At 54.4% G+C, this 27,009-nt stretch overlaps 1 protein-coding gene across 1 annotated transcript; it reads right to left on the reverse strand.

The window, feature by feature from the left end:
- Positions 1–5,239: 5,239 nt before the first annotated feature.
- Positions 5,240–25,807, reverse strand: TTC22 (tetratricopeptide repeat domain 22). The gene is made up of 7 exons (XM_065883675.1): positions 25,241–25,807; positions 11,729–11,784; positions 11,410–11,525; positions 10,668–10,786; positions 9,373–9,534; positions 6,323–6,475; positions 5,240–5,779 (listed from the first exon to the last, which is right to left on the reverse strand). Exons 1-7 carry the CDS (start codon positions 25,805–25,807, stop codon positions 5,240–5,242), a joined length of 1,713 nt encoding a protein of 570 aa, XP_065739747.1.
- Between the last annotated feature and the right edge of the window lie 1,202 nt (positions 25,808–27,009).

Raw genomic sequence — 27,009 nt, forward strand, 5'->3', positions numbered from 1 at the left:
GTTTATAGAGCAACATATGGGGTAGGAGAGAAACTAATCTAAACCCCAAATAGTTAAAAAGCCATTCGTTAGTACTCTTTAGCTTGTCTGCCATTCAAGGCAGTGTGTTGGGTGTGTGTGGGGGGGACTTCCCTGGTGGTCCAGTGGTTAAGAATCCACTTTCCAATGCAGGGGACGTGGGTTCGATCCCCGGTCAGGGAACTAAGATCCCACATGCCTCGGGACAACTAAGACCGCGTGCCACAACTAGAGAGCCCGCGCGCCACAATTAGAGAGAAACCTGCACGCCACAAAAAAGAGCCTGCACAACTAAGACCCGACGCAGCCAAAAATAAATTAAATATTTTTTAAAAATCAAGGCAGTGTGGGAGGAACTCAGGAAAGTTATTGAACCTCTCTGAGCCTCAGTTTCCTCATCTGTAAAATGGAGCCAATGCTGATACATAGCTCCTGGGCTTGTGAAGGTTAAGTGAGGTGAGGCGTGTGAAACATGGGCCACAGGGACTGGTCCATGGCAAGTTCTCAGTAAATAGTTTTGATGATGATGATGATTTTTTTTTTTTTAACCTCCCTGTGGGAATATTCACTGCTCAAATTGTTCTTCTGTGGTCGTCTAGAGGCCAGCTGGAGCTTTTCCACAGCTCCACAGGAGTTTCTGCTCACCACTCTCTCCAAGAACACCCCCCTCTGCTTCTCGTCCTCATCTCCAAACTAGAGAGGTCAGAGTCCAAACAGACCCGGGGGTAGGAAAGGTCCTTCAGGTAAGTGGAACAGGGTGAGCAGAGGCGGGAAGCAGCACGTGGGGGTCGGTACCACCAGTGTGCAGCCTGGAGAGGCTGCCTGGGGGAGGAGCCGGGGCAACAGCAAGCAGGTGGTGTCCCTCACCCCCTCAGCAAACCTTGCCAGTAGCTTCAGCCCCGCGGCGCCAGAGCCAGAGCCGGGGAGGGTTTCTTGCTGGAAGCATGCCCATGATGCTGGGGATCTGTTTCCATCTGCTCATTTTACTGCTGAGTTGTAAAGTGCTAAATGTCATTATCCTCCCCTTCCTTAAACAAGAAAAAACGTTAACAGCCTGAGAAAAGGAGATATTTCACTTCATTTGGCATCCAGCCACCACCATCTACACAGGGTGCTCCCTTGGGGCCTGATTAGAGACGGGAGAAGACCTGTTCTGTTCTGCTTTCAGCTGCTGGCACCCGCTCTGTGCAGGCTCCAGGGTGGGCACTGGCAGCTAGAGGCCAGGCCACAGCTCAGCCAGGCTGTGGGCAGAGTAGCCAGCCACCTTCTGAACAATTCAGACACTGTAATAGGTGCCACAACATAAAGTGAGAATGGGAGCCAGAGCAAAGTGACTTGATCAAGGTCACCTTGCTTATTAGGGTCTGTGTTCTATGTGGCAAAGGTGAACTTGAATCAAGACATAGAAATTACATAAAAGAAGGTTTCGGCTCAATAAAAGGACAAACTCAGAAAACTTAGACTGTTAAGAAATGGATTGATTCCATCAATAGGTAGTGAGCTGCCTGTCTGCCAGAGGCATGCAAGTGGTTTAGATACTCCTTTCAGAACACTCACTGTTGAGAGGAGTTCTGATTTAGATGGAGAGGTTGGAAGTGATGATTAAGGTTCTTTTCAATACTGAGATGTTAAAAACCTATAACTGAAAAATCTTACCTGTTTTCATGATCTTTAACATGCCTAGTTCATGCTGGCTAAACAGGAGTTTCTAGCACCTGATGTTGGCTGCTAGACACAGAGGAAGGAACGGGCAGGCAGCACAAGGTGCGATTCATCTTCATTACTCTGATTATAGGGTCATTAAGGCTTTTACTCTGCAGTGCTCCCCTAAGGAGCTCCTGCTGCTTCAGCTGTGTGACAGAGAGTTGTCCTCCCAGCTGCCCAGTAGGCAGGGGTGTTCCACAGGACTCAAAGCTGTAATTGAATAAAGATCAAACCAGCCAGAGCCACGATCCTGGCGGACTGCCAGGCCTGGCCTCAGCAGGGGCTTGCTGAAGAGGCGTGGCCAAGGACACGTCCTGAGCCCCAGGGACAGCCATCCTCTCCTCCGCACTGGGCTGGGGAAAGGCCGCTAACACAGAATGAGTGTGAACAGCGTGGAGGGTGGAGTAGCCAGCTCTGCCAGCTTAAACCTCCGAGAGCTTCCCATTGGTCTTCCAAAGTCCCCACTGTGGCCCACGAGGTCCTGCACGACCTGCTCTGCATGCTCTCTGTGAGCTCCCTGAAGGCCCGGGCAGGGTCTATTCTGTTCTGCACAGTAGCCCCAGAGCTTGGCACTATGCTTGGCACTTGGCCGGTGCTCGATAAATGCTGAGTGAATGACTGGTAGGCCTGTGGTCTTCCTGGACTTAACAGAAGTGAACTTGGCAAAGGAGGCAGCCCCAAGGGCAGAGAACACTGGCCCAAGGGGCTGGAGGTGGGGTTCGAGCTTCTATCCGTCACTGATTCATTGCTTGACCTTGGGCAAGTCCCTGCTCTCTTGCCTCAGTTTCCCTACCTGGGCTTCAGTATCCTAGCCGCAGATTTGGGGATTTGGTCTAAAGCTGGAGAGGAGGTGGAAAGAAAGCCCATGCTCTCCGGTTGAGCTCTAGCCTGCAAAGTTCCCTAGGTGGTAGACCTGGCCCCAACCGCAGCCCTTGTGGACCTGGTGATGGAGTCGCCTGTTTGGGACTGACGTAGCCACGTCCCTGCTGTGAGTTTACTCAGTTTAACAACCAAAACTGAGCCTGTCTTACGTGCCAAGCTCAGTGCTGGGTCATGGGGCTGAATCAGACGTGGTCCTTGCTGTAAAGAGCCAGAGTTGAATGGGGACAACAGACATGGTGACATCATTATGGTGCAAGGACAAGGGGATATAAGCAGTGCCGAGGGACACAATACCTTGAGAGTGTGCACAAAACGGTGATTAATGAGAGCTGGAGGATTTGGCAAGACTTCCTGGAGGAGGCACCTTTGAGCCTAGCACTTGGGATAGAAATTACAGGAAAAAAGCCAGTGGAGGAATGGGATGTACAAAGGCACAGAGGTAAGGCAGTTTTCGAGCTGGGAGACGAGTACACTGTGGGGAGGGAGCAGGGTAGTGACAGGTTGCGTTGGGGATCACAGGCCCAACTCTAGACTACCCATGACACATCTCCCAGGAAGGGCTGTGTCCCAGGAGACAGCACACACGGGGCAGGTCTGGTTCTTCCCATGCTTACGTGTGACCTTGTTCAGTGTCTCAATGTCCTCATCTGTAACCAGGATCATGATGCCTACTCTTCAAGGCTGGTGAGGAAACTGCATGAGTTTACACGTATGAAGTGTATCGTACACAAGAGGCAGTCCCAAAAATGGGGTTTCCTTTCTGTTGTTGGCTTCTGTCAGTACCCCTGACAGAAGCCCTAGTGGGTGTTTGTTAGTCATTTATATGATTCTGTGAATGAGATTATCGGAAAGAAGCTTATTGAAAAGGTCTGGCAGGAATGGAGGGAGAAATGCATGACCTTGAGGACAGGAAAAGCGAGGAAGGAAACAAACTGGGAAGCCGGGGGAAGGGACAAACCTCACCAACTTCCCAACTTCACCAGTAAACCACCTTGAATTCAGTTTGTCTGTCTGGGGAAGCAGGAGAAGAAAGAGATGGGTTCCTGTCATAGGGGAGGTCACAGGTCACAGCCATGGGCGGAGAAGGGATGGGGGAGAAGTGGACAGGGCTGTGTATGCTGCCTGCTGTCCAGTCACCTCCTGGACTCTCCTGCAATGGAGATGAGAGGAAGGAAGGAGGGAAAGAAAGTCACCACCTGAAGTGGTGAGCCACGATGAGCCCTGAGGTGGGATTCAAGGGCCTTAGGGTGGTCTCACTGTCTGGATTTCACAGGTGCCTGGAACGACAGCATTATCCCAATGGATATCAGAGTGCCCCAGGTGACAGGTGACACGTAAACCCTTAACACGTAAACACTTAATGCTTTAGTGCTACCAGTTTATTAGTATTTTTCCAAACCTGAAAAATGCTGAGAGTAAGTTGGAGGGACAGGGGTGGGGAGGCTAGGAAGCGTGACTTTGAGCAAGCTACTTCCCTTCCAGGGCTCTCAGTCTTCCCATGTGCACAGTGAGACATCCGGGTGCGTAATCTCTAGGGATTGCACTTTTTGGTCTGTTCTCCATCTGTCACTGGGGACATGAGAAGCGATGCAGGGGTGCTGGCCTATCCTTGGTACAGTCTGAGCATCAGGAAAATGAACAAAGCAGTGAGTATAACTTTTTTTTTTTTAAAGGGGAAAAGTGTAAAATAAATCACAAACCATTAAGGGGGTCTTGCCATTGCATTTACGTACAACCAGCATTCTTGCAGTCTGGAAAGAACTTGATTTGGAATTTTAGGTTAAATTAGCTCTTGTAAGTAAGTAGGACCACAAGAATCCAGCTTGGACGTTCTGCTGGCAATCAGAGCCTAAGTACTTTGATAATAAAATTCCATGTCTAAGAGTCTATGACTATGATTCCAAAATTCCAAGATTTTCTTCACTCTTTTGTAGAATGTTTGAGATTGGGGGCAGTTGGCACTTCCTTGGGTGGTGCCCCTACTTTCCCCCAAGAACAGAGAAGCCAAGCAAAGGTACTACTGATGGGCTTTATTTCAGGGAGTTTGAGGGCCTTTCAGACCAAGCTGGCCAAGGATGAGGCCTGCTGCAAGGCTGCTAGAGAGGCAGGAAAGAGCCCTGAGCAGCCAGGTGTAGACTACCGCCCTTCCCTTACTTGCTCCTTGGCAGCTGTGCCCTCTTCTCTAGCCACAGCTTCCCTGGAAGCAGGACCTGAGACCTACTCCAGTCAACCTAAGTAAAGGGGGCCTTATTATAAGGATAGAGCGTGGCTCACGGAATCCAAAGACAGGCTCTTGGGTACTAGAAAGCCACCAAAATGGAGGCAATTATCTTCTGTATCTCTTGGGAGGCTCCATATTATTTTTTCTGCGTATTTGTACAATTTGGTCCTTCAACTCACAGTTTCCCAGTGGCCCCTCGCGTCTGCCCCAGCTGAATCAGGCCCTTTTGCCTCCGTAGGCACGTCAAACCATCCTAGGGTCCTAACGTTTCCATTCCAGTTCCCGAAAGAGAATCTGACGGGCTCCCCGGACCCGCCAGCTTACGGCAGTGAAAGCCGGTGTGCAGCGCCCCGACCGGGTTCAATCACTTATAGGCGGGGCCTCAACGGGGCGGGCCCTCAACGGGGCGGGGCCTCAGGGACCTTCGAAGGAGAACGCGCGGCGGCCCCTCCGTGGGCCCACGGCCTCGCGCTGCATGGTCTCGAAGAGGAGCCGCACCAGCGCCGGCCGTCCCTGCGCCACTAAGGCCCGGGCCAGCCCCAGCACCTCGCCCGTGTGGCCGCGCCACACGCGCTGCAGCTCCTGGCGCAGGCGCGCCGCCGGGTACTTGTCCTGGGCGCAGCGCAGCCACGCGTCCACCTCGCTGCCCAGCTCGCCGTCGCTGAGCTGCGCCTGGCTCCACTGCGCCAGCAGCGCCTCGAGCAGGCAGCCGAAGCCCTCGGTGTGGCTGGAGCCCGCGTCGTCCAGCTCCACGGCGCGCTTGAAGCAGGCCGCCGCGTTGGCCTCCTCGCCTTTGATGCGCAGGCACTTGCCGCGCAACAGTTGCAGCTCGGGCAGCGTGGCGCCCAGCTCCGACTCGCCGGCCTTGGCCAGGAAGACCAGCGCCTGGTTCAGCGCCGCCTCGTCCACCGCCAGCTGCTCCTGCACAGCGTCCACGCCCATGTAGTAGTAGACCTGGGGTGGGGGCTTCGGAGTGAGCCTTTCTCCCCTGCCGTCGCCGCTGCCCGTTCATTCCATTCCCACACTTGCTGTTTTAAAAATTACACGCATTCATTCCCACCCTCCCTCCCTCGACAATTATTCATCGCAAATTTTGGTGCCCCTCTCCTGGCAAAGGAGACAGTACTCTGATTCCAGTTCCAGCCCCAGCGCTCTCGGCCATATAACCTTGAGCGGGGCAATCTCTGGGCCTCAGTGTTCTCATATATAAGATATTGTAACCTCTGGTAGTCATTCCGTGCTCACCGAAGGCACAGAAGGATACAGAATAATGGCCCACACTTTCTGAGTGCTTAGAAAGAACTGGGCCCTGTTCTGAACGCTGTGGGTGCATCATCTCCTATAATCCTCACCAATGCAGTAGGAGGCAGGTCCTGTTATCAGGCCTGGGGATGCCCCACGTTCCTCCCTGTGTCCTCAGTGCCCAGGCCTGGCCTGGCAGAGAGTTAATAGGGTTTTAGTCAACTATTGGCTACCCTAGCCAAGAGGCCACCTTACCTGGCTGATGTTCAGGTAGGTCTTGAGGCCTGGGCACACCTTGACCACCTCCTCGAGGTCGGCCTTGGCGCAGGCCAGGTGGTTCCTGTCAGGCATGCCCCCGAGCCCCATCTTGCTTCGCTCCAGGTCATGCAGGTAGGCTCTGACGTGGATCTGCCCACAGAGAGTCAGCTCAGGGAAGATGCTCCAAGCAAGGACCCTTGCCCTCTTTTCTATCCTAAATAAAGGTTTATTTCTTAACAGCAACTCAGGGAGGTTCTGTGGTGCAGTGGAAAGCCCCTGTGACTGGAACTCGGGAGTCCGAGGTTCTACTCCTGTACCAGCTTGGGCTAGCCACTCCACTTTCTGGGCCTTAGTACACTGACCCCTCTCTGTACAATGAAGGGCATTGGATGAAGTAAGAGCCATTCATTCATTCACTCATTCATTCAACAAATAAGTATTGAGTGCCCACCATATGCCAGGCCCTGTGCTAGGTACTGGGGTACAGTGCTGATAAGAGAGGAGGTCCCTGCCCTGGCAGAACGTTCTAGTAGGGGAGATGATCATAAAAAAGTACATGGTACCACTTCAAGTGGTGACAAGTGGTATGAAAAAATAAACAGGGTGATGGGATAGAGGTGACTAGGGGAGGGGGTTATTTGAGAGGGGATGGCAGCACCGATTTTGTGAGAGTCTGTGTAAGCAAGTAGTGTGGGAAGAATGGCAGGTGGCCCCAGCTCACAAGCATCAAATTACAAATGATTCCAGACCCTTGCTTTCATCACCACTTCCTCCCTTTTTCCCCACATCTATTTGGAGCATTTAGAAAATCTAGAGGCTCAGGAGGGGTAGGGAAGGGGTGGAGAAGGAGGAAGTAAGAAAAAGGGGGTCATTGTCGTTGAAGGTATTAATGCTTTATAGCCATTGGTGGGCTCTGGTTCTAAGACAGCTTCATGAGGTGGGGGTGGGGTGGGAGTGGGAAGCTCTGCCTTTGGAGCCAATTGAACTTGGCTGAATTCCAGCCCCTCCCCCTCTTTAGTAGCATGACCTCTGTGAGGCTCATTTTCCACATCTGAAAAATCAGTACACTAAGATCTTCCTTGGAGAGTTACCATGACAATGGAGAGAATTTGTTCTAGCCAGGACCTAGCACATGGTAGGTGCTCAGTTCATTCATTCATTCTTTCAACAAATATTCATCAAGAGCCTACTACGTTCCAGGAGCTGAGGATATATAGTAGAGAGCAAAATGACAAAATTCCCTGCCCTCGTGGAGCGTGTATTTCAGCTGGGGGGAGAGACAATAAACATGATAAATCAGCAAATAGTGTGTTAGGGAGTGATAAGTGCTAAAAAGGAAAAACAAACGAAGACAGGAGGACACAAAGTGTTGGTGAGAAGCTGACGTTTTCAAGAAGACGGCTGCTAGCAGCTCTGCCTTTTCTTCAAGCCCTCCAGGAAGTGAGGGAGGAAGCCAACTGGATATTTGGGAGAAGAGCATTCTAGGCAGAGGCCCTGAGGCAAGAGCACACCTCAGGAGCTGCAAGGACCCCAGTGTGGCTGGGAGGGAGGGAGCTGAGCCGGGGTGGGTCAAGGTCATGGGCCAGGTAGGGCCTTAGGCTAGCAGGGACTGAGGCTTTTACACAGATGCGTTCCCTTCCCTTCTGTTTTTCCTCCTCACTATGCCCTGCCTCCAACCCGGTGCCAGTCTGGTCATCTGAGTAGTAAGTGTGATCTTTGGAGCTACAGGGAGACAGCGAGCATATGTTACAGGCCAACCTGTGATGGCGTGAGGAGAGTGAGGTTTGGATTCCCCCTAACGGAATGCAGGACCCCTTGAAGGTCACTGCCTCTCTGTTGCCTCATTAGTAAAATGACACACGTTTGGCCTCTCACAGGATCTTGTGAGAATTCAATCAGGCCATGAATATGAAAGTGCTGGGTGAAATGCAGAGTGTTATAGAAAGGTGTTATTATTCACTATCAATCATGAGTAATAGCACTACTATTGATAATGACCACATCAACTGCCATGAAGGAACTGACTGTCTAGTACCTGCTGGCGAAATGATTATGTCATACAGACCAAGACCAAGGGAGCAGATTCGCCATCAGGTCCCATGAAAGGTAGTGGAGAAGGCTGTCCAGCCTGGAGTAAAGTGAACTCAGAGCTCCAGCTCTTTGCCCACAAGCAGATGGGTTCTGTAGGGGCTCCAGAGGGCAGATCTGGGACCAGTAGGGGGAAGCCAGAGGCAGGCAGCTCTCAGTTAAATGCGTAATCCACGGAGCTCAGTGACCATAGTGGACTGCCTCAAGCGACAGTGAGCCAGTTAAAAATACACCTAATATTACTGCTCAACCACTTAGGAACTCTTACCATGTGGTCAGTACTGAGTTTCACACAAGACTCTAATTTAATTCTCATAACAACTCTGTGAGGCAGGTACAATCATCTCCAGTCTGTGGAAGAAGAAACTGGGGCTCAGACTTCGGGCAAGAGTATTCTGTCTACAGTCCCGTAGCGTGTAAGCGGTGCTGTGGGATTTGAACCGAGGCCAGCGGCGTTGAGAGCCAGAGCTCTGATCTACGACATCAGACTTCCTCCAATATACCCTCTGCCTTTCACAAGCACCTCCCATGCTCCAGGCACCTGCTCTAGATGTTATTTCACTTAGTCTTCTGACCACCTTTTAAGATAGATGTTATTATCCGTATCTTCCAGATTTGGGAATGGAGGTTTGGAGGGGTGAGTGGCTTGCCCCAAGTCCCACAGTGATGAGTAGAGAGGCCAGAATTCCACCCAGGTCAGTATGACTGCCGAAGGTTCTAATCAAAGAGGAGGCTGGCAGGTTGTTGGCCAGGTCATTACAGAAGGAATGAGCAGTGGGTGGGAAGGTCCTTCATTCTCTCACTCAACAATCTTAGGAACACAAACTGTGAGCCTTGATGACACCTAAGCTCCCTTCCACCGTGAAGGCTCCCTGACCTCCGGGCTCTGGCCACAGGGTCTTGGCCGTTGTTCTCTGATTCTGGATGGCAGGATGGGGTGGAGCTGCGGGTAGACTCACCTTGGCCCTTGTGCAGTACGCCTGCCAGTTGAGCTCCGGATCTCGTAGGGTGTCCAGGGCCATGTTGCAGGTACCAATGGCCATATCCTGCTTTCCGAGGAAGTGGAAGAGTTTGGCCAGGTGATTCAGGATTGGGGGTTGGTCCTTGGCAATCTCAATGGCCTGGGTAAGGGAGGAGGTAAGAACAAACCATTTGTCTGGCTGTTTGCCAGAACCGGAACCCCTTCTCTCAGTAGAGCCATATTACCCCAAAGATCTTATTCCTCACGTCCACCACATCGTGGGACCCAACACTTTGGGCACAGCTCACTGGCACTCAACTCCTGAGAGCCTGACTCGCTGCCATGCTCTCTGCCATGTTCACGGGACACGTCCAGTGAATCCCTCCAGACCCCAGGCAAATCCCTCTTCCTCAGACACGTCGCTGTGTGCTCCCCCATTTTCCTGGGGCAGGTAGGGGGAGGGGCCAGAATCAGCCTCTACCTCCCCCAGACTCACACAGTGTTTCTAACTGGGCACAGCACTTCCCCCGCCACCACCCCAATATTGTTACTGACAGCTGCCTGCCTTGTGTTTGTTGCTGCCCCTGAGACGGTGAACTACAGGGCAGGGGCCCCATCTGTCCACCTCTGTGCCCCGCACAGAGTAGGTTCCCAAGGAGGGGCAAAGGCAGTGCGTTAAATTGGGTCAGAACGTCGTGCTGACCGCAAGGGGAACGAAAATCACAGGGTCCCTGGCCTCCAGGAAAGTCTTCAAAAACTGAGCTAAGTGTGGAAACTGCCACAGAAACGAGGTGCCAAGAATAAGGCTTGAACAGCACTTTACGGTTTACAGTGAACGGTTTCATCCACTACCTCCTTTCAGTCTCTCAATATCCTAGATGGTGGACAGATCACATAATTAACAGATAAGGAGGTTCGGAGATGGAAGTGACTTGTTTTAGGGTCACAGGGCCTATGGGCAGAGCTGGCATCCAGACCCCAGCTAACCTCGTCTTCTTTCCACTTTGCTCCCGGGGGTGTGAAGGGGAAAGGCCTGAGGGTATATCTGGGAAATCGTGACTAGCTTAGAAGACAGGCCTAGAGAAGTGGAGAGGGTCTGACTCATAGGCCAAGAGGACAAGGGAGCACTTGGGCTTTGTTTGGGATGGAGAGAAAGGTCTGAAGTAAGGGCACATCCTGAGTAAGGCAGGGAGGTGGGGATGACACCCAGAGAAGCAGCGGGTTCCAGGAGAGGAGGCTGAGGTGTCAGTCTCAATCTGGGTTCGGAGAGCTTCTGTGGCCGGGGGCACATACCTTGCCAAAGCAGTCCAGGGGGTCGGTTCCTGAAAACCCGCAGTCATGGACACCCATGGGGGTGATGGAGAAGGTGTCCTTCCTCTCCAGCAGCATCCCGAGGTAGCACCAGGCCAGAGCTGGGGGTGAGGCCGGGAGAGGGGTCTCAGGCAGCAGCGGGGTGGAGAGAGGGAGGGGAGCCACGAGGAGGCAGGGGGCCAGTGCCACCCCAGGTGTCAGCCCCCAGGAAGACAAAGGGAGGGGAAGTGGCATGAAATCACTGTGGGCCAGCCAGGGACCGAGAGAAACAAGGGTGGGGAGAGGGACGTGTGAGTGGAGGGATGAACAGTTTCAGTGCTTGTTGTGTTTACTGTGTCACGCGGGACACCCTGCTCTCTGACTCCAGCTCTCCCCAGCTCTGGAGCTCTGGTCCCTGTGGAAAAATGACTCGACTCCTCTCCAGAACAGTCTTCCCTCCTCCCACTACAAAATGGGGGTAAGAGGCTGCAATGGCGAGAACTCTGTCTCTTACACTTTCGGTCACAGGCCTGGACATGTGCACCTGGAGTGATCTGCAGGTGCCCGTTCACCTGTGCGAGGTGTGCGCGCTCCCTGAAGTGAACAAGGGAGTGGATGAGACAGAGGGTGAGGGACAGCGAAACAGTGCTAGAGGTGGGGACAGTGACAAGACTGGCAGGGCTGGTGGCGGGTGCAGGGAGGACGGGGCAGAGGCTCCTCTCCCACCCGTCCCCACGGGTCCTGCCTTGGTGGTGGGGTTCCGACGACTTGAGGACTTGCCGGAGCAGGGCCAGCGTGCGGTTGAAGGCCGGTAACCTCTTCTGCTCCTCGCTGCCCAGCTCCAGGAAGATGCCATCTAACCTGTGGCAGAGAAGGGGACGCGGCTGGTCAGCACCCTTCCAGCCGTCCCCAGGGTGCCGCGAGTCCTCCCCAGGCCAGTGGGCAGGGAGAGGAACTCGGGGAGCCCTTGCCTCGCAGATGGGCTCAGCCATTTCTCCCCTGGCTTCCAGGCCCCACCTCTCCCCGTCCCTCCCCACCATCCCATCCTCAACCCATAGCCTGACCTGATGAAGAGCGTTGCCATGGTGAAGTACCAGCCCCTTTTTTCCTCGTCTGGGATCTAGGGAAGCAGAGAATGGCTTGTGCTGCTGCTCTTGAAGCATTTGGGACATTGTTCATAGACTCCCACGCTTTCCCTGAACCCTGAGAAGCAGCAAGTACACTCTTGGTCATAGTGCCGGTTCTGCCACTGGCTGGCTGGGTGACCTTGGGCGAGTCACTTCACTTCTGTGACCACAGAGGATTTGACAAGATGACTTGTGTGAATGCCCCGAGCAAGGTGTCCATCACAGAGCGGGCGTGGCATCCATTTCCTTCCCTCCCCACTACCGCAGGGCCCACACTCCACCAGTCACCTTCTCTCTCCCCCCGCTTCTCCCCTTTGGCGCCATCCCTCAGCTTCCACCTTCCTGAGAAAGCCCCTTTGGGCATGTGAGTGAGTTCAGCTGAAGCCCAGGACCCCACCCTGAACTGTTTTCCCATTGTTTTTCTTGCCAACTTTGCTGTGCATTTAGACTGACTTGGGCACCAGATAAAATATTTATGCCGTTATTTATGGGAGTAGCTGCTCCTGCCTTGGGAAGGAATTTTAATGAAAACCAATAAAACCCCCAGTGCATATCAGCAGCTCTGCCTCAGGCTCCAGCCCCTCCCTCCACATTCATCTCCTGTGGTTGATCTCCAGGCTCCATTCTGCACTCACCACCGGCCATCCGCAGAGGCCTTCTCAGCTCAGGGCCCCTATTATCCCTCCACCCCACCCTCAGCAGCTAGGATGAAGCATTAAGTCCAGCCAGCATTTCTATGGTGTGAGGCATCTGTGGTGTGAGGCCCAGCTATGATGTGTTGGGTGCTATGGAGCTGTGGCACTGAATGGGACCTGCATCCTGGCCCACATGGGCTCACAACTCGGTTGGGGAGACCATAAATAATGGGGTTTGAAGGAGCACCTGCCACGTGCCAGGATCCTGACACTCATCATCTCAATCTCACAACAACCTATGAGGTAGGTGTCATCCCATTTTACAGAGGCACATACTGAAGTTCAGAGAGGCAAAATGACTTGCCCAAGGTCACACAGCAGGCAAGTGTCAGAGCTGGGATTTGAACCCCATTTGTTAGTCTCCAAAGCCCTTGCTCCCCTCATTACACTGGCTTACCAATAGCTATAATATGAAGCAGGGTTTGATCAAGGCTGAGAGGGGGATGCAGACAAATGCAGCAGGATGAAGAGGCCACTTCCAGCCAGAAGACTCTGAGAAGGTCTCATAGAGGATGGGCTGTAAGGTGGGCCTTGAATAGCAGTGGTATTTGAGAGGGTGAGGTGGGGGACAAGGGCATTCCAGACGGGGGGTTCAGCACGGACACGAGTGGGCAGCTGGGGAGCATGGGGCACGGTGAGTATGACTGGGGTGTGGCGGGAGCTAACGTTGCCAAGTTAGGCTGCGACTGCTCTGAGGTGGCCTTGGATGGTTCGGAGGAAGAGAGGAAGGGGGACCTGTGAGTAGATCTCAGTGAGCAGTGTGATTGCCCATAGGGGAGTGTCTTGAACGCTGACCCAAGCCAGGTCTGGCAGGAAAGCCAGACCAAAGACAAAATTAGAGCAGAAGGAACACCAGGGGCTATGGGAGGAGGTTTCCTACATGATCCAGGGGTACCCCCAAGACTTCTAGAGGAGGACGTGCTGGAGCAGGGTTCTCAGGGACAAGTAGGAACCAACCAGGTGGATACAGTGAGAGAGGGCATCAGATGGAGGGCATATCATGTGCAAAACCTCAGAGATGAGCGAGCAGGTGTGTCGGGGGCTGCATGCAGCCCAGAGCGGCTAGAACCCCAGTTGTAAGGGGCAAGGGGATGAGCCAGCAGGGGGACATCAGGGGCGTCCCCTGAGTGTCAGGCTCAGGACCTGGAAGTCATCTGCAAGGCAGTGGGGAGGCATAGAAGGGGTTAGAGGTGGGGAGTTATCCTGTTACTTAGGTTGGAATACGTGTATGGGGGCTTGGCTGGGAACAGGGCTGTCTGGAGGGGAGAGGGGCGGGACCCAAGGATTAAAGGGCATCCTTGAGAGCGCAATGGAGAACACTGGCCAAAGCAAAAAGCTGGATGGGCTGCCAGATGACCTTACCTGCTGCACCTGCACGGGACCTGGGACATGGGAAGGGGACTCAGATTCATGGGGCACCTACTGTGGGCCAAGCTGGCCAAGGACCTTGACATAATGTCAGCACCTGTCTGTGTGAAAGACGAAAGGCACGTGTGCCTCAGTCTCCCTGGTTGCCTGTGGCTGTGATCTCGTGACCTCTGGCCCCATGCCTGCTTTGAGGTTGGCCAGACTGAGTCATGGTGGGGAGACACAGAACTTGCTCCCCCTTTCAGGCTCCTGACAAGGAGATGTGACCACAAGTGACAGCAGGTATCCTAGACTAAGGGAGGGCTACAGTGCAGAGAGCAGAGGCTCAGGTGGGCAACAGGTCTGGCCACAAGAGGGGGGTGACCCTGGGTGGATGTGTTACCCCTCAGAGGCTCTGTCCTTACCTGCAAAGGGGCATTGTGAGGCAGTGACCTGCCTGGGGACCGTGCCCATAAATCTCCATAAACGTTCGCCCCCTTTCTCCTGGTTTGGGTTAGAAACGTGCAGTTAGGCGTGTCTAGGAGGCTGCTTTGCCTTATTTCAGTTCTAGGTGGGGCAGTGAAGTCTCAGGCTCTGGAGTCCAGGGCTATCCTGCCTCACCCCACTCTCCACCTCTCTACCCCACCACTCTGCTCCTAGGGCCTCACATGCCCCGTGGGGTCCACAGGTCCCCAATGTTGAAGAGCAGTGTGTTGTCCTCAGGGCTCTCCCTGGTTCATAGCCACTTTCTTGTTTGGTATTCAAGATGCAAGAAATTAAGTTATGTGTCCACAACACACAGTTAGTACATGACAGAGTTGGGACATAAACTCATGCCTTCCTAGTCCTAGCCCGAAGCCTGTCCACAGCACTCAGTTATCTAGATCCAATCAATCCCCTTATTATGTCTCTGAGAACAGTGAGACCACAGAGGTGAAGCAGCTTGCTCAGGGTCACACACTGGTTAGTATCAGGACTTAAAACCCAGTGGTTTCACCACCATTGTGATAGTCTTGAGTAAGTCAAGCCTGGTTATGGTTTGCACTAAGTAAGCAATACTACCACCTGGTGGCAGAGTGCCTGAATTGCAGGGGCAACTCCTAAAGGTTAACTCCCCTTCTACTTGAAGACTAAAACTGATTTTCAGAGAAGTAGCTAGCTGAGTGACATCTCTATGACAAATCCCAAATGTAGCCCCTCCTCAGATCCCACTTAAGAGTAACATTTGCAGGGCTTCCCTGGTGGCACAGTGGTTGAGAGTCCACCCGCCGATGCAGGGGACACGGGTTCGTGCCCCGGTCTGGGAGGATCCCACGTGCCGCGGAGCGGCTGGGCCCGTGAGCCATGGCCGCTGAGCCTGCGCGTCTGGAGCCTGTGCTCCGCGGTGGAAGAGGCCACAACAGTGAGAGGCCCACATACCGCAAAAAAAAAAAAAAAAAAAAAAAAGAGTAACATCTGCAGAAGGGCTTATGGGGTTGCGAATCAGGAATGGAGTTAATGGTATAAACAGACCTCGTTTGAAGCCTCACTGTGCTTGGGTTCCAATCCTCCATCCCTGTGATGGAGCTAGTAGAGAGAGTCCATTCATTTTGCTGTGCAATTCTGGTCTTAAAATGGGCTGTCTCTTTAAAAATCCTTCTAGTTGTAACTGAAGCAGCAGCTGAAGCTGTTACCAGGGGCAACCTGGCAAGCCACGTATGCTAAATTAAATTAAACAGGCCTCTGACTGCCCCCTCCCCTCCTCTCTCCTGGAGAATGAAGTTGCTGTGAAACCTCTTGTGGCTGCAAGGAATTCACTTCCAGAGTTGATGGCTCCCAGAGGCAATATATTTGGAGGCAGCCTGGGAGGGGCTGACAGCACCTCTGCCAGGAGAGGAATATTGACTGAGGGCCTCCCCGTGTGGGCTTTGGCAGGACACCCCACCTTTTCTCTTGTTCATCCTCATCAGGACCCCGTGAGCCAGGGGTTCTGGGGTCTATGAGGGGGCACTGGCCAGAGCGTGAGCCCGCCGAGGCTTCAAGCTGGCAAGGCCCAGGCACCAGCACTGCCCTTAAGTAGCTGGTTAGATCCTGGTACTAGGTGAGGGTGAGAGAGAGGCACCGACTTCAGGCAAGGGGTTCTCAGGACATCTCCCAGCTCCTCCGAGGCCCTCACCGGTATTTCCCTCGTTATAGAGATGGGGAAAGCGAGGCTCAAAGAGGCAGAGACGTGCCTACTTCACCTATTTCAGGCCAGGTCTCTGACTTCAAGCGCACCTTACTCCCACAACACCTCGCTGCAAGCGTTTGTACAGTGCTAACCATTTACAAAGTGCACTCACGCCGATGCCACACGACCCTCAGAAAGCCCTCTGTGGAATGTAGAGTGGGTTATCATCACCCCCCTAGTACAGATGGGAACACTGAGGTGAGAAGACATCCTCACAGACACAAAGCCAGTGTGAAATCCTGGACTGAAACCTGGAAATGCTGCTTTTTTAGCTATACTAATAATAGTGCCTTTTATTGAGCACTTACTATGCACCAGGCACATAATTTACATGTGTTAACTCCGGGGTTACCTAGGAGGTAGGGACTACGATTATCCCAGTTTTACAGAAGAGGCACCTGTGGCCCAGAGTGGCATAGCTAGAAGGTAGCAGAGCTGGGAACCCAGCAGCGGACGAGTGGTCCTCGAAGTGGGGTCCCCCGACCAGCAGCATAAGCAGCACCTGGGAATCTGATAGAACCACTGCACTAGAGTCTAGCACTGCAGAGAGCCAGGTGAAAATGGCAGGCCAGTGCACCAGTGCATCTCTTTTTAAATGAACAAAAGGATCAGCAGTTATGATCCTCTGGAAGCCTGACGGTCCAAGCTGCTACAGCTGGGTGGGTAACTGGCAAAGGTGGGTGATCTGGCAGTACCTGCAGAGAATATCAGGATGAGGATTAGATGTTACAGAGCAGGTTTGTGTTAACTTGGCAGATATAAGGATGGGTCTCAGCTGGCTACTCCATTTACTTCAAAAGGTGGTCCCCACAGAAGGAAATGTTGTAGGGCTTAGCTATTTTAGAGGATTTCAATAGAAGATCTCAATATGCTAATGGTTTATGAATCTATATGTGTCTGCATAGGCTATACAGAGACCTTATTGGTTCTTAAGGAAAATGTTTGCCTTGCAGTTTGAACTCTGCCGCTGTGGACGTTGTATTCTGTGTTTCAGAGTCAGTTCCTGAGAGCTGACTGACTCTCTTTCAGGGGAGGGGGGATGAGAAGGAGGAAAGAGAATGAACATTTCTCAACCATCAACTGTCCACTGGGCACTTTCGTGCATCGTGGCACTGAATCCACCCACACAGCAGCCCGAGAAGGTGTAGTGCAGCCTTCTCCTTTTACAGGTGAGAAAACAGAGGCTAAGAGAAAAGCCGCCCGGCCAGCCCCACAGCCCAGGGGGAGGTGCCAGGATTCAAGTTCAGATCTGCCTCCTTCCAGTGCCCCAGTTCTTTCCACCTCATCAGGCTGACCCTGTCTGTGAAGGCTGACGCTGCAGAAATAAAAGTCACCAGGTGGCAGGTCTCAGGACCATGCTCTTCCTGCTCAACTGGAATGTCCTCTGTGATGACACAGAGCAGCCTAGGGCTCTGCACGCGAAGCTCCAGCCCCAGCCCACCTGGCTGGCCTGGCACCCCTGGGGGTCTGCCCCAGAAAGGCTGGGCAGGGGTTTCTCCTCATCCAGCTCCTGCCTCGGTGGGGGTGGGGAGTAAACAGAGGGTTGAGATTGGAGTCCCACCCCTGCCTCTACCCAACCCCAGGGTTCCTTGAAAGTCCGCTGGCCCAGCCTGGGCCTCAGTTTCTGCATCTATAAGCAGGGATGATGGACTGGGTTTGCCTGTGTCACAGGCACATGGGTGGGAGTGATCAGTGTGACTGGGCAGGGCGGACTGGGGGGCTGGGTGCTGTGCCATGGAGGTGAGTCACCTATTCAGCCCTGGCTGGGTTCCCTGCATGGTCTTTGTGGATTTTAAGAGTGGAGCAGATCGACTGCAGCTCCCCATTGTCACCCCCTTTCTGGTCCTAGATCTGTCACGCAGACGCAGACTCTGTGAGCCAGCTTTGCTTTGCACTGATTCCACAGGCTTGCAGGACTGAGTAGAGCCACTTCTCTATTCCATGGTCCCTAGAGAAAAGGGACCCTGTCCAGTCCTGGGTACAAATCCAGCTCCGGCACCGGGTAGGTCTGAAGAAGTCCTGCATTTTCTCAGCCCCTCCCATGGGTCCGGGCTGTGTGCACCCTTAACACACTCTATCTTTCCTCCTGTGAAGAAGGCAGTTGGGTCAGATGATGCTACAGGCAACTTTGGCTCTGGGGTCCTGTATCAATAAGGAGGGGAGACCCAGTTCCCAAAATTGCCAGGTGTGGAGGGAAAGAAGCCAGCAGCAAATTCAGAAGGTGCTGTTATGCAAATGTGAGCAGCACTGAGGCCATCAGAAGGCTGGGGCTAGAGTGTCAGGAAAGCTGTCCCTCAGCCTGGGCTTTATGTCGGAGAGAACTGAGTTCAGTTCCAGCCAGCCACTTATGGCTGTGTGCCCTTGAGCAAGTTGCTACAGCTCTCTGAGCCTCAGTTTGCTCATCTGTAGAATGGGGTTAATAACAGTTCTGATTCCCCAGCATTTCTAGGAGCAAGTGGGATAGTCTGTGAAAAGAACACAAGTGCACAGTCCCTAGCTCATCGCCCAGCGTCATCCAAATCAAACCACTCAGATTTGTGGAGCTGTGTGTGTTTCTGTTTGCAAGCACCATGGGAGGAGAAACCCTGCCCATGATCTCAAAAGTTGGAGATCAACTCTAAAGTCCTCAAAACACCGTGCCTGACATTCCCCAAGCTGTGGTTTCCTACCTCCCTCTGTGTGTTTATGTGTTTTCTTCTGCCAGGAGGTTCATTCCTTCCCCCACTTCTCTATTATCAAAGTCCTTCCTGTCCCTGAAATCACCCTGGCCACCACCTTAGTCCAGTGACAGAGGAGGAAATGTCCACCGTCCACAGAGGACTTGCCCAGTGTCCCACAGCCAGTCGGGGCAGGGCTGAGGCAGGAACCCAAATCCTGACCCCTGGCTCCAAGTAGGGTGTTCCCCGATGTCATTGTTCTTTTCCTAAAGTTGGCTCTGGGCTGGGCTGGGCTGAGGGCAAGCTCAGGAAGGGGCAGGAGGAAGTGGGAGGAAGCAGAAAGAGGGCGGGGGCTCACTTAGAAGGAGTCCTGGCAGCCCCATCAGGGGATGAGGATGAGAAGGACACGTCCATCAAAGCTCGCTGGGGCTGGGCCTTCCCTCCGTGACCCCAGTTCCTCCTCCCACACCCCTGCCCGGCTGGTACCACTGCCCGCATTTCACAGAGGGAGACATGGACCCTCAGAGAGCTTACACAGCCAGCCCAGGTCACCCAGGGTGTCCCTGCAGATTCCCTCACCAACACTCTGGCCTCGGCCCCAGCAGCGCATCTGCCTGCACCGTGCGCCCGAGTTGTCAGGGTTTGGAGCTGTGGGACGAAAGGGAGAGGGAGAAAGGGAGGCTGGGGGAGAGAGGGGGTCATGTGGGAGGCGGAGAGCTGTTGGGAGGGCAGCTCCTGGAGGAATTCCCAGGTCCTGGGGCCGGCCTCCCCGCTGGTGGCACAGCTGTGTGTGTCTGTGTGTGTCGGTCCTTCCTGCCAGGCGACTGTGTGGATGCCTGCATCTTTGTTTGTTTGTGAGGCCGGCCGCTGGGCCTACCAGCACTGGGTCCATCCCCGCCCGCCCCAGCAGGCCCGGTGAAACCTGGATGGCCTGTGTGCACCCGGTCACCTGGGGCGAGTCCCCTCCCTGAGCCTGTTCTGTCCTCTGTGCAACAGGGAATCACAATACCAGTGGCAGTGTGTCTGTGAGGTTTGAATAAAAATCAGATGTGCTAACGAACGTAACATTCTGAGCTCTGTGCCTGGTGTACAGGCTGGATCAATGGCACCCACTGTGGTGGCGTTTCCTATTACCACCCTGAGCCTGCTCTGGGCCAGCAGCAGGGGTGAAGGATCTGCATGTGTGTGTACCTGTGCGTGTGTGTGCAGGTACGTGTGTGTGTGCAGGTACGTGTGTGTGTGTGAAGCCACGCAATATTCCGGGAAAAGGGGAAGAAACTCAAATGACTGAGTTAGCTTGGGACAGATATTACTTTTTTAGAGAAATAGAAGTTCGAGTTACTTTATTTTAGAAAAATAACGGGGATTTTAAGACTAAAAAACCAAACTAAATTTAACAACAGTCACAAACCCCTCTTGGGTGTCCAACCCCGTTCCAGACACGGGGTGGTAGGTAGAGACAGAGGGTCGCCCAAGTCAGAGGGCTCACCCTCTAGGAGGTAAGACAGAAACCACTGATACAGAGCAAAGCTGAGGGCTGTGGCGGCCAGAGGGTGGGCAAGGTGAGGGGCTGGGCCCCAACATGACCTACACTCTGCCTGGAGCCCTTCACGGTCTCTCACTTAATCCTCACAGCAACCCTGTGAGGTGATGTTAGAATCCCACCCTCCAGATGAGGAAACTGAGGCTCAGAGATGTGAAGTCACTTGTCTGTAGCCACCTGGTGATGGAGGCAGAATTTTAACCGAGTGTGTCTAACTGCAAAGTGTTTGCTCCTAACACCCACTCAGCCTGGAGACTCCACCAAGAATCCGTCTGTGAGTGTGTGTGGAGAGGTGACGGGGGTGCGCAGGAATGACGGATAAAGCAATCTGCCTCATCATATTTTTGTAACTTGAGGACGAGGAAAGGGAGGGAACTAAGGGCTGAGAGGGAAGGCACAGACACCCATCCACTCGTACACAGACATGCGGCTTATTTTTGGGTTATGGGCTGAATTACCAACTTTTGTAATGTTCTCTCTGGTAATTTTAGTTAGCAGATGATCAGCCGTCATTGGTTCTTTGGTTGCTCTTTATTCTTTGAGCTCCGGGGGCTCCTCCTTGCCTGGGACAGTCCCAGCCCCCTCAGGATGGAAAATCTCCTGGAGCTGCAGCACCGGCTGGGTCAGACTCCTGGCCGCCCACCCCCAGCTGCGCTCCTGTGGGTGGCGACCCTCTCAACTGGAGGTCCCTCAGCGGCTGCTCCACTCTCCCCACTCCTCCTTCCCTGACCCCACGCTGACTTCACCTCTGCCCTCGTCCTTCCTATCCCCCCACCACTCCCTATACACGGCAACCCTCTCTCTACTTCTCCACACTTCCACCCTAGATTTCCAGGAGGTGGCCGGTGTGGGGGGCTCCCCTCCCCATCCTGCCGGCCATCTGCTTCACACTTACTGCACCCCAATTCTCCCACCTCTCCAGAAAGAGCAAAGGCTTTGGAGTCAGAGTGGCGTAAACTCAACTGCCACTTACTAGCTCTGTGGTCTTGGGCAGGTTACTTAGCCTTGCTCTGCCTCAGTTCCCACATCTGTAAAATGGGATCGGGGGTTCTTGTGAGGACTAAGATGAAGTCCGCAAGGCACGCGGAGAAGAGCGTTCATGAATATTACTGTGTGAAGGTGGGTTGTGTGAAGGAAGGTTTTCAAGGGGGAGGTGACATTTGAGCTGGGTTTTGATGGATGGAGTTTGCTTTCTAGGCGGAGGGAAAAGTTCCTGCACAGGCAGCTGTGAAACAGCACAGCATGTCTGGAGAAGTAGGAGAAGTTTAGAGTCCCTGGGAAGTAAGGTTCAAGGGAAGTAAGAGGAAATGCGGCTCAGAGGAGGGCAGGAACCAGACCTCAGAGACCACATCAGCAGTTCCTCAGGGCCACCATGTGCTCTTCTTCCCCATGAGGCTTCTGGCTGCCCTCTTTCCAGGTCTCATCCAGTTCAGTTGTCACTAAAGCCCCCACCGCAGGACCTTTGCACACACCACGCCCCTGCCAGGATTGCCCTCCTCTCATTCCTGCCAGTACACTACTGCTTCTTCCAGAAGCCTCCCTCAGTCACTTGTGCTGAAAGGAAGTGTGTCCTCTCTGAAGTTCAGTTACTGTCACTCTATCCCCAGGACCTGGACTTGCCAGGTCCCTGCTGACTCCAACGCGGGTCCTGATGTCCTCGAAGTGCACTTCCCTTGTCAGCCTTTTGGCGGGGGGGGGTCCTGTTTTTGGTTCAGAAACTATGGTCTCTGGTGCACAGCACTCAGAGATGATTGTCACCTGGCACAGGCCATGTAATGAACGCCTGTGACCTCAGCCAGTCATAGGCACACCTCTGACACGCCCCGTTGGCCCCCACTACCAGAGATGGGGCTCAGGGAAGGCTGGTTACTGAAGGAACTAATGTTTGCTCTTCCCTTTGTCCATGAGCTTCTAAAAGGCAGGAGTTCTTAATGATAGGGCCTGGCACACAGTAGGTGCTCAATAAATGTTAAGATGCTCAGCATGTATGTCTCAGACATGCCCAGAATTTACCAGTTTATGGGCACTTTTACCCCATGATTTGATTGAATAATCATAGTAAACTGAGGCAGAAATCACTATTGTTTAATGTTTATAAAGCAGACACTGAGGCCAGAGATGAAAAGTGACTTGTACAAAGTCACACAGCAAAATAATAAGCGACCTGGGTGCTTGAACCCAAGCCTCCTGCTCTTACTATACAAAATCATCACTGTCATCCTGATTGCGACTATTTCTTGAGCATCTACCCTGTGCCAGGTACTTTATAAGCATGATCTCTCCTAATCCTCAGATGATGAAATGGGGGAGCTTCAAATACCCACTTTCTCCTGGGGTTGGGGGGGAGGTTTTGACCACAGATACTCTGTGCAGACCTGGGGAGCAGCCGCTGGGCCAGGCCCAAGGACACAGCACAGGCCACCTCCCACCTGAGACAGTCAGCTCCCTCCCTGGAGCACAGGGCAGTGCCCTGCTTGACACTCTCTCCTCTGAGCGGTCACTGAAGGGGACGGTGCGGCCCCCACTCTGGCTGGGCAGACCAGCAGCAGGGAGGGAGGAGCCGGCCCCCATTCCTTCCCTATGCCCCAAACTTTGCCTCCCTGCTCACTTCCTCCAGGAAGGCTTCTCCTGAGAGCAGGAAGGGACCTCAGAGACCATCCAGTGCGCCCCCCTCACTTTCACAGATGGGGAAACCACCACCCAGACAGGAGAAGGCCCCACCGTGGGTGGTTGCAGCTGAGATGAGAACCCAGGACTCCTGGCTCCCAGTCCAGGGCTTTTCAGGCCCTGCTATGAGACTGTGACCATATTCAACATACACCAAGCTGGCCACGCCTTCCACTGAGGGCGGCTGGCATTCAGGGCCTTGTGCTCAGGCTCTAAAACAGGAGACCTGGGTTCCTTTTGGCCCCAGGAGACAGCCACAGCTGCACACAGTTTAGCGGGGAGAAGGCTCTCCCAGGTCAGGAGAGGCAGAGGTCGTTTGTGATCCTGCTGTTTCTGTGCAGGCTCTGTTCCTCATTTTACGGATGAGGAATCCTAGGATACAAGCACTATTATTATCCCCATTTCATAGAAAGGGAAGCTCAGTCATGCTACGGACCAGTTGGAGGTGAGAGCATGGGGAATTGGGATTTGGACCTGGACTGTCTGACCCAGAGTCTACCGTCTTAACCTCCACCCTGCCCTGCTCCCCTTAAGTCAAGTCCGTGCCTCCCACCCAGCACTCCCTGAGGTCTTGACTCCACATTTCCTCTTATGGGGGAGCCATAAGCTTTGGTGGAAAAGGCTCCAAGGGGGTGTGCAGAGCCTTTGTGAATGGAGCCATCCTACCCATGTGTGAAGGCTTTTTGTCATTTAACTATCACAAATAGCCATCATTATCAGCTCAACCCTGCCTGTGCTGTGCCTTCAAGGAAGAGTCATGGAACCTCTCTGAACTGTGATTTCCTCTTCTGTAACAGGAGGATAATGCCTCTACCTCATTTGTCTGTCATCCAATGCAGGCAGCCTTTGGGATGGCCCCCAGTGATCCCCACTGCCTGGTATTTGTGCTCTTGTGTAACCCCCCCTCTCTGCCTGGAGGCTAGACCTAGTGACTTGCTTCTAATGAAGTGATGGGATGTCCTCGTGGCAAGGACCTGAGGGAGGCCTCTGGCCAACAGCAAGTGAGGAACTGATTCTCCCAATAGCCATGAGTGTGAGCTTGGAAGCAGACCCCCACCCCACTGCCCCCAGCTGAGCAAGCCTTCAAATGAGACCACAGCCTAGAGGCACCCAGCTAAACCATGTCTGGGTTCTTCCGCTTGCAAACTCTGAGACAATCAGTGCTTATTGTTTCAAGCTGCTAAGTCTCAGAGGCTATGTGTCATACAACAATGGGTAACTACTATGCCTAGCATTTGTCTATTTAGCTCCAGGCCCTATGCTACACATACATTCACTCAAGATGCATTTACTGAGTGCCACTGTGTCCAGGCACTGGCCAGGTGTTGGCTTTACAGTGGTAAACCAGACAGATGTTGTCCCCACTCTTGAAGATCTCAAGATTGAGGTGGGGAGGCAGACTTGTAAATGGACAGGGTGAGCAGTGCTGTGGGAGCCCAGGGGAGATGCCTGACCCAGCCTGGAAAAGTCAGCGGCGTGCATGCCTGAGAGAGAGGACAACCTTCCAGGCAAGGGTAGAGCAAAGGGCACCTCTGAAAGAGGCCGAAAGAGTGGCAAGGTGGGCTGTAAGGAGACCTGGCCCAAGGGGAAGTAGACGGTGGCAAAAGCCTGGTTGGAAGGGGGAACACGGCAGAGGGAAGGCAGAGAGCAACGTCACGGAGGGTCTCTAGTGCCCACCGGAGAGCCTAGGACTTACGTGCCAGGCAGTAGGGAGTCACTGGGGGTTGTAAGCAGCTGACGGATATGGCCAGCAGGATTGAGCAACATGACACTGGCAGCAAGGGTGGAGGAGGAGGCCGAAGGGTCAGGCCAGAGAGCAGGAAGCCAGGCAGGGAATGATGGAGGCTGGACTGGCGAGGGGAGGCAGGAGAGGAGCGGATAGACCCTGGAGATATGAGGAGGCGGAGCGGACAGGATCTGGGGTCTGAGTGGATGGCTATGGTGCGTGAGCGGGAGAGAGGAGGCAAGAATGCTGCCTGTTTCTGGCGGGATGTGGAGCTGTGTCTTATACTTAGGTGGGTGTGGACAGGTGCAGGGACAGGTACTTGCTGGGAAGAGCAGGGTGAGAGGGATGAGTTGGTGTGTGGAGTTTGCAGTGCTGCCAGCAAAGAAACTTACGCAAGCTAACCCGCTGGGAAGTGGGTCCACGCCCTAGTCCGACAGAGAAAAGCTACAAGCCTGGTCTAGGACCCAATGTGGGAGGGGCACGCTGGAACCGTATTCCGGAAGCCAAAGGGCCAGGGTTCGGTGAGAATTTGGAGGCCGGGGGCATCCCTGCAGACTTTAGGGGCCGCGACCCCAGCCCTCCCAGCCTGGGGAGGGGTCACCCACCTGCTGCGCGTGGCCCAGCGCCTTGTCATAGAGCTCGATGCCGGCCTCCAGCACCTGCGCCCGCTCCTCTGGGCTGGCGCAGCCCACGTCGAAGCCGTGCGCGTAGCCCTGCTCGGCCAGGCAGCGCGCGGCGCGGAGCGAGGGGTCCCCGGCGGCCCCGCGGTCCCCCGCCAGGCCCATGAGGCCGGCCAGCCGCTCGGCGCACGCCTCCTCCTCTTCCTTCTGCCCCAGCCGCCCGTACACGTGCGCCAGATTGGCCCAGGCGTTGAGGTTGCCCGGGTCCTCGCGGGCCACCTCGAGGAAGCTCTCGCGGGCCTCATCCAGCTCCTCCAGGTAGAAGGCGAAGGCGCCCAGGAGGTGGCGCACGGCGGGGCGCTGCGTGGCAGCCGTCAGCGCCAGCTCCTGCCGCAGGCCGTCCCGCTGCAGCTTCAGGTCCCGGGCGTGGAGCGAGGCCGGCGAGCGCGGCTCGAAGTTCAGCTGCATCTCCAGGTGGAAGTGGCCAGGGAGGTAGTCCAGGTCGTCGATGAGGGCATCCACCTCCTCGGCCGCGGCCTCGGGCTCCGCCATGGCTGCCCCGCGGCTCCCCGAGCCTTGCTCCGGAGCCCGCCGTGGATGGGGGCGCCCCTCAAGCGAGCCCGGCGCGGGAGGCAAGGGTCAGCGCGCAGAGGCCCGGGGCGCAGCCACCTCCCATCCCGGGGCGCCGCCCGCCGGTGGGTGGGTCAGAGCGTCGGCTCGGGAGCGCCCTGTGGGTGTTTACGCTTTCGCAGCTCAACGGCTTTTAGACGCCCGCATTGCACAACCAGGTGTGCCTGTTAGGTGCAGTGCCAAACGCGGGGCGTGTAACCCCCGGTGCATGGTAAAAGGCGTGCCTTTACTCTCTCTGCTCAGGAGATGAGGAAACTGAAGCTCAGACGAGGAAAAGGACTTGCCCAGGTCACGGAACTGGGTGTGCCCGAGCAGGCCTGGGAACCCAGTTTGCTGAACCCCAAAAAGCCAGGCCCTTCCTCCTTGAACACTGCTCCACCCTGTGCGAGCTCACTGAACAGGAGAGTCAGGGCTGGCCCTTCCAACGCAGCACCCAAGCCACCCTCAGTCCTGCTGCTGTCCCATCCCCGCCACAGTCCCTCAGTGTCCTGCTTCCTCTGAACGGAGCCCGCCCCCTCCTGCTGCTCTCCCATCCCCGCCACAGTCCCTCAGTGTCCTGCTTTCTCTGAACGGAGCCCGCCCCCTCCTGCTGCTCTTCCTTTGGCCACTATTTAGCAGGCTTCCCCGCTTGGGATTTCTCTGCCTCCTCTCTGCCCTGCAGTCGGCCCCAGTGGAAAGACGGGGCTCCAGGTGCTGGTTCTAATCACTCTGGATAACTAGCAGCTCCCACTCAGTCTGCGTTCCACCTGTGGCCCAGTTGTCTTGCTCTTGCCAGCCTTCCCCCAGGCCTGGCATCAGTCCCCTATCCTCCAGAAGATTGGGCTGTGCTCCCTGACGCAAAGCTGCTAGTCCTCCAGGACTTGGATTTTGTAGCAGGTCTGAACTTCTTCTTTTTTAAAATATGTATTTATTTATTTAGGCTGCGCTGGTGTTAGTTGCAGCATGTGGGATTTTTTTTTTTTTTTTTTTAGTTGCGGCATGTGGACTTCTCAGTTGCAGCATGCATGCGGGATCTAGTTCCCCCACCAGGGATGGAACCCTTGGCCCCCTGCATTGGGATAACAGAGTCTTACCCATTGGACCACCAAGGAAGTCCCAGGTCTGAACTTCTGAGTCCCTCCCAC

The sequence above is a fragment of the Phocoena phocoena genome, chromosome 1 (genome assembly GCF_963924675.1).
Source record: "Phocoena phocoena chromosome 1, mPhoPho1.1, whole genome shotgun sequence".
Lineage (NCBI taxonomy): Eukaryota > Metazoa > Chordata > Mammalia > Artiodactyla > Phocoenidae > Phocoena > Phocoena phocoena.

Excerpts from the sequence above, each read along its gene's own strand:
- TTC22 (XM_065883675.1), bottom strand. The coding sequence starts at position 25,807 with ATGGCGGAGCCCGAGGCCGCGGCCGAGGAGGTGGATGCCCTCATCGAC. Across the intron at positions 10,787-11,409 it reads GTCGGAACCCCACCACCAAG|CTCTGGCCTGGTGCTACCTC; the intron begins GCAGGACCCGTG and ends CCTCACCCCCAG. Across the intron at positions 9,535-10,667 it reads CCCTGGACTGCTTTGGCAAG|GCCATTGAGATTGCCAAGGA; the intron begins GTATGTGCCCCC and ends TCCCTTACCCAG.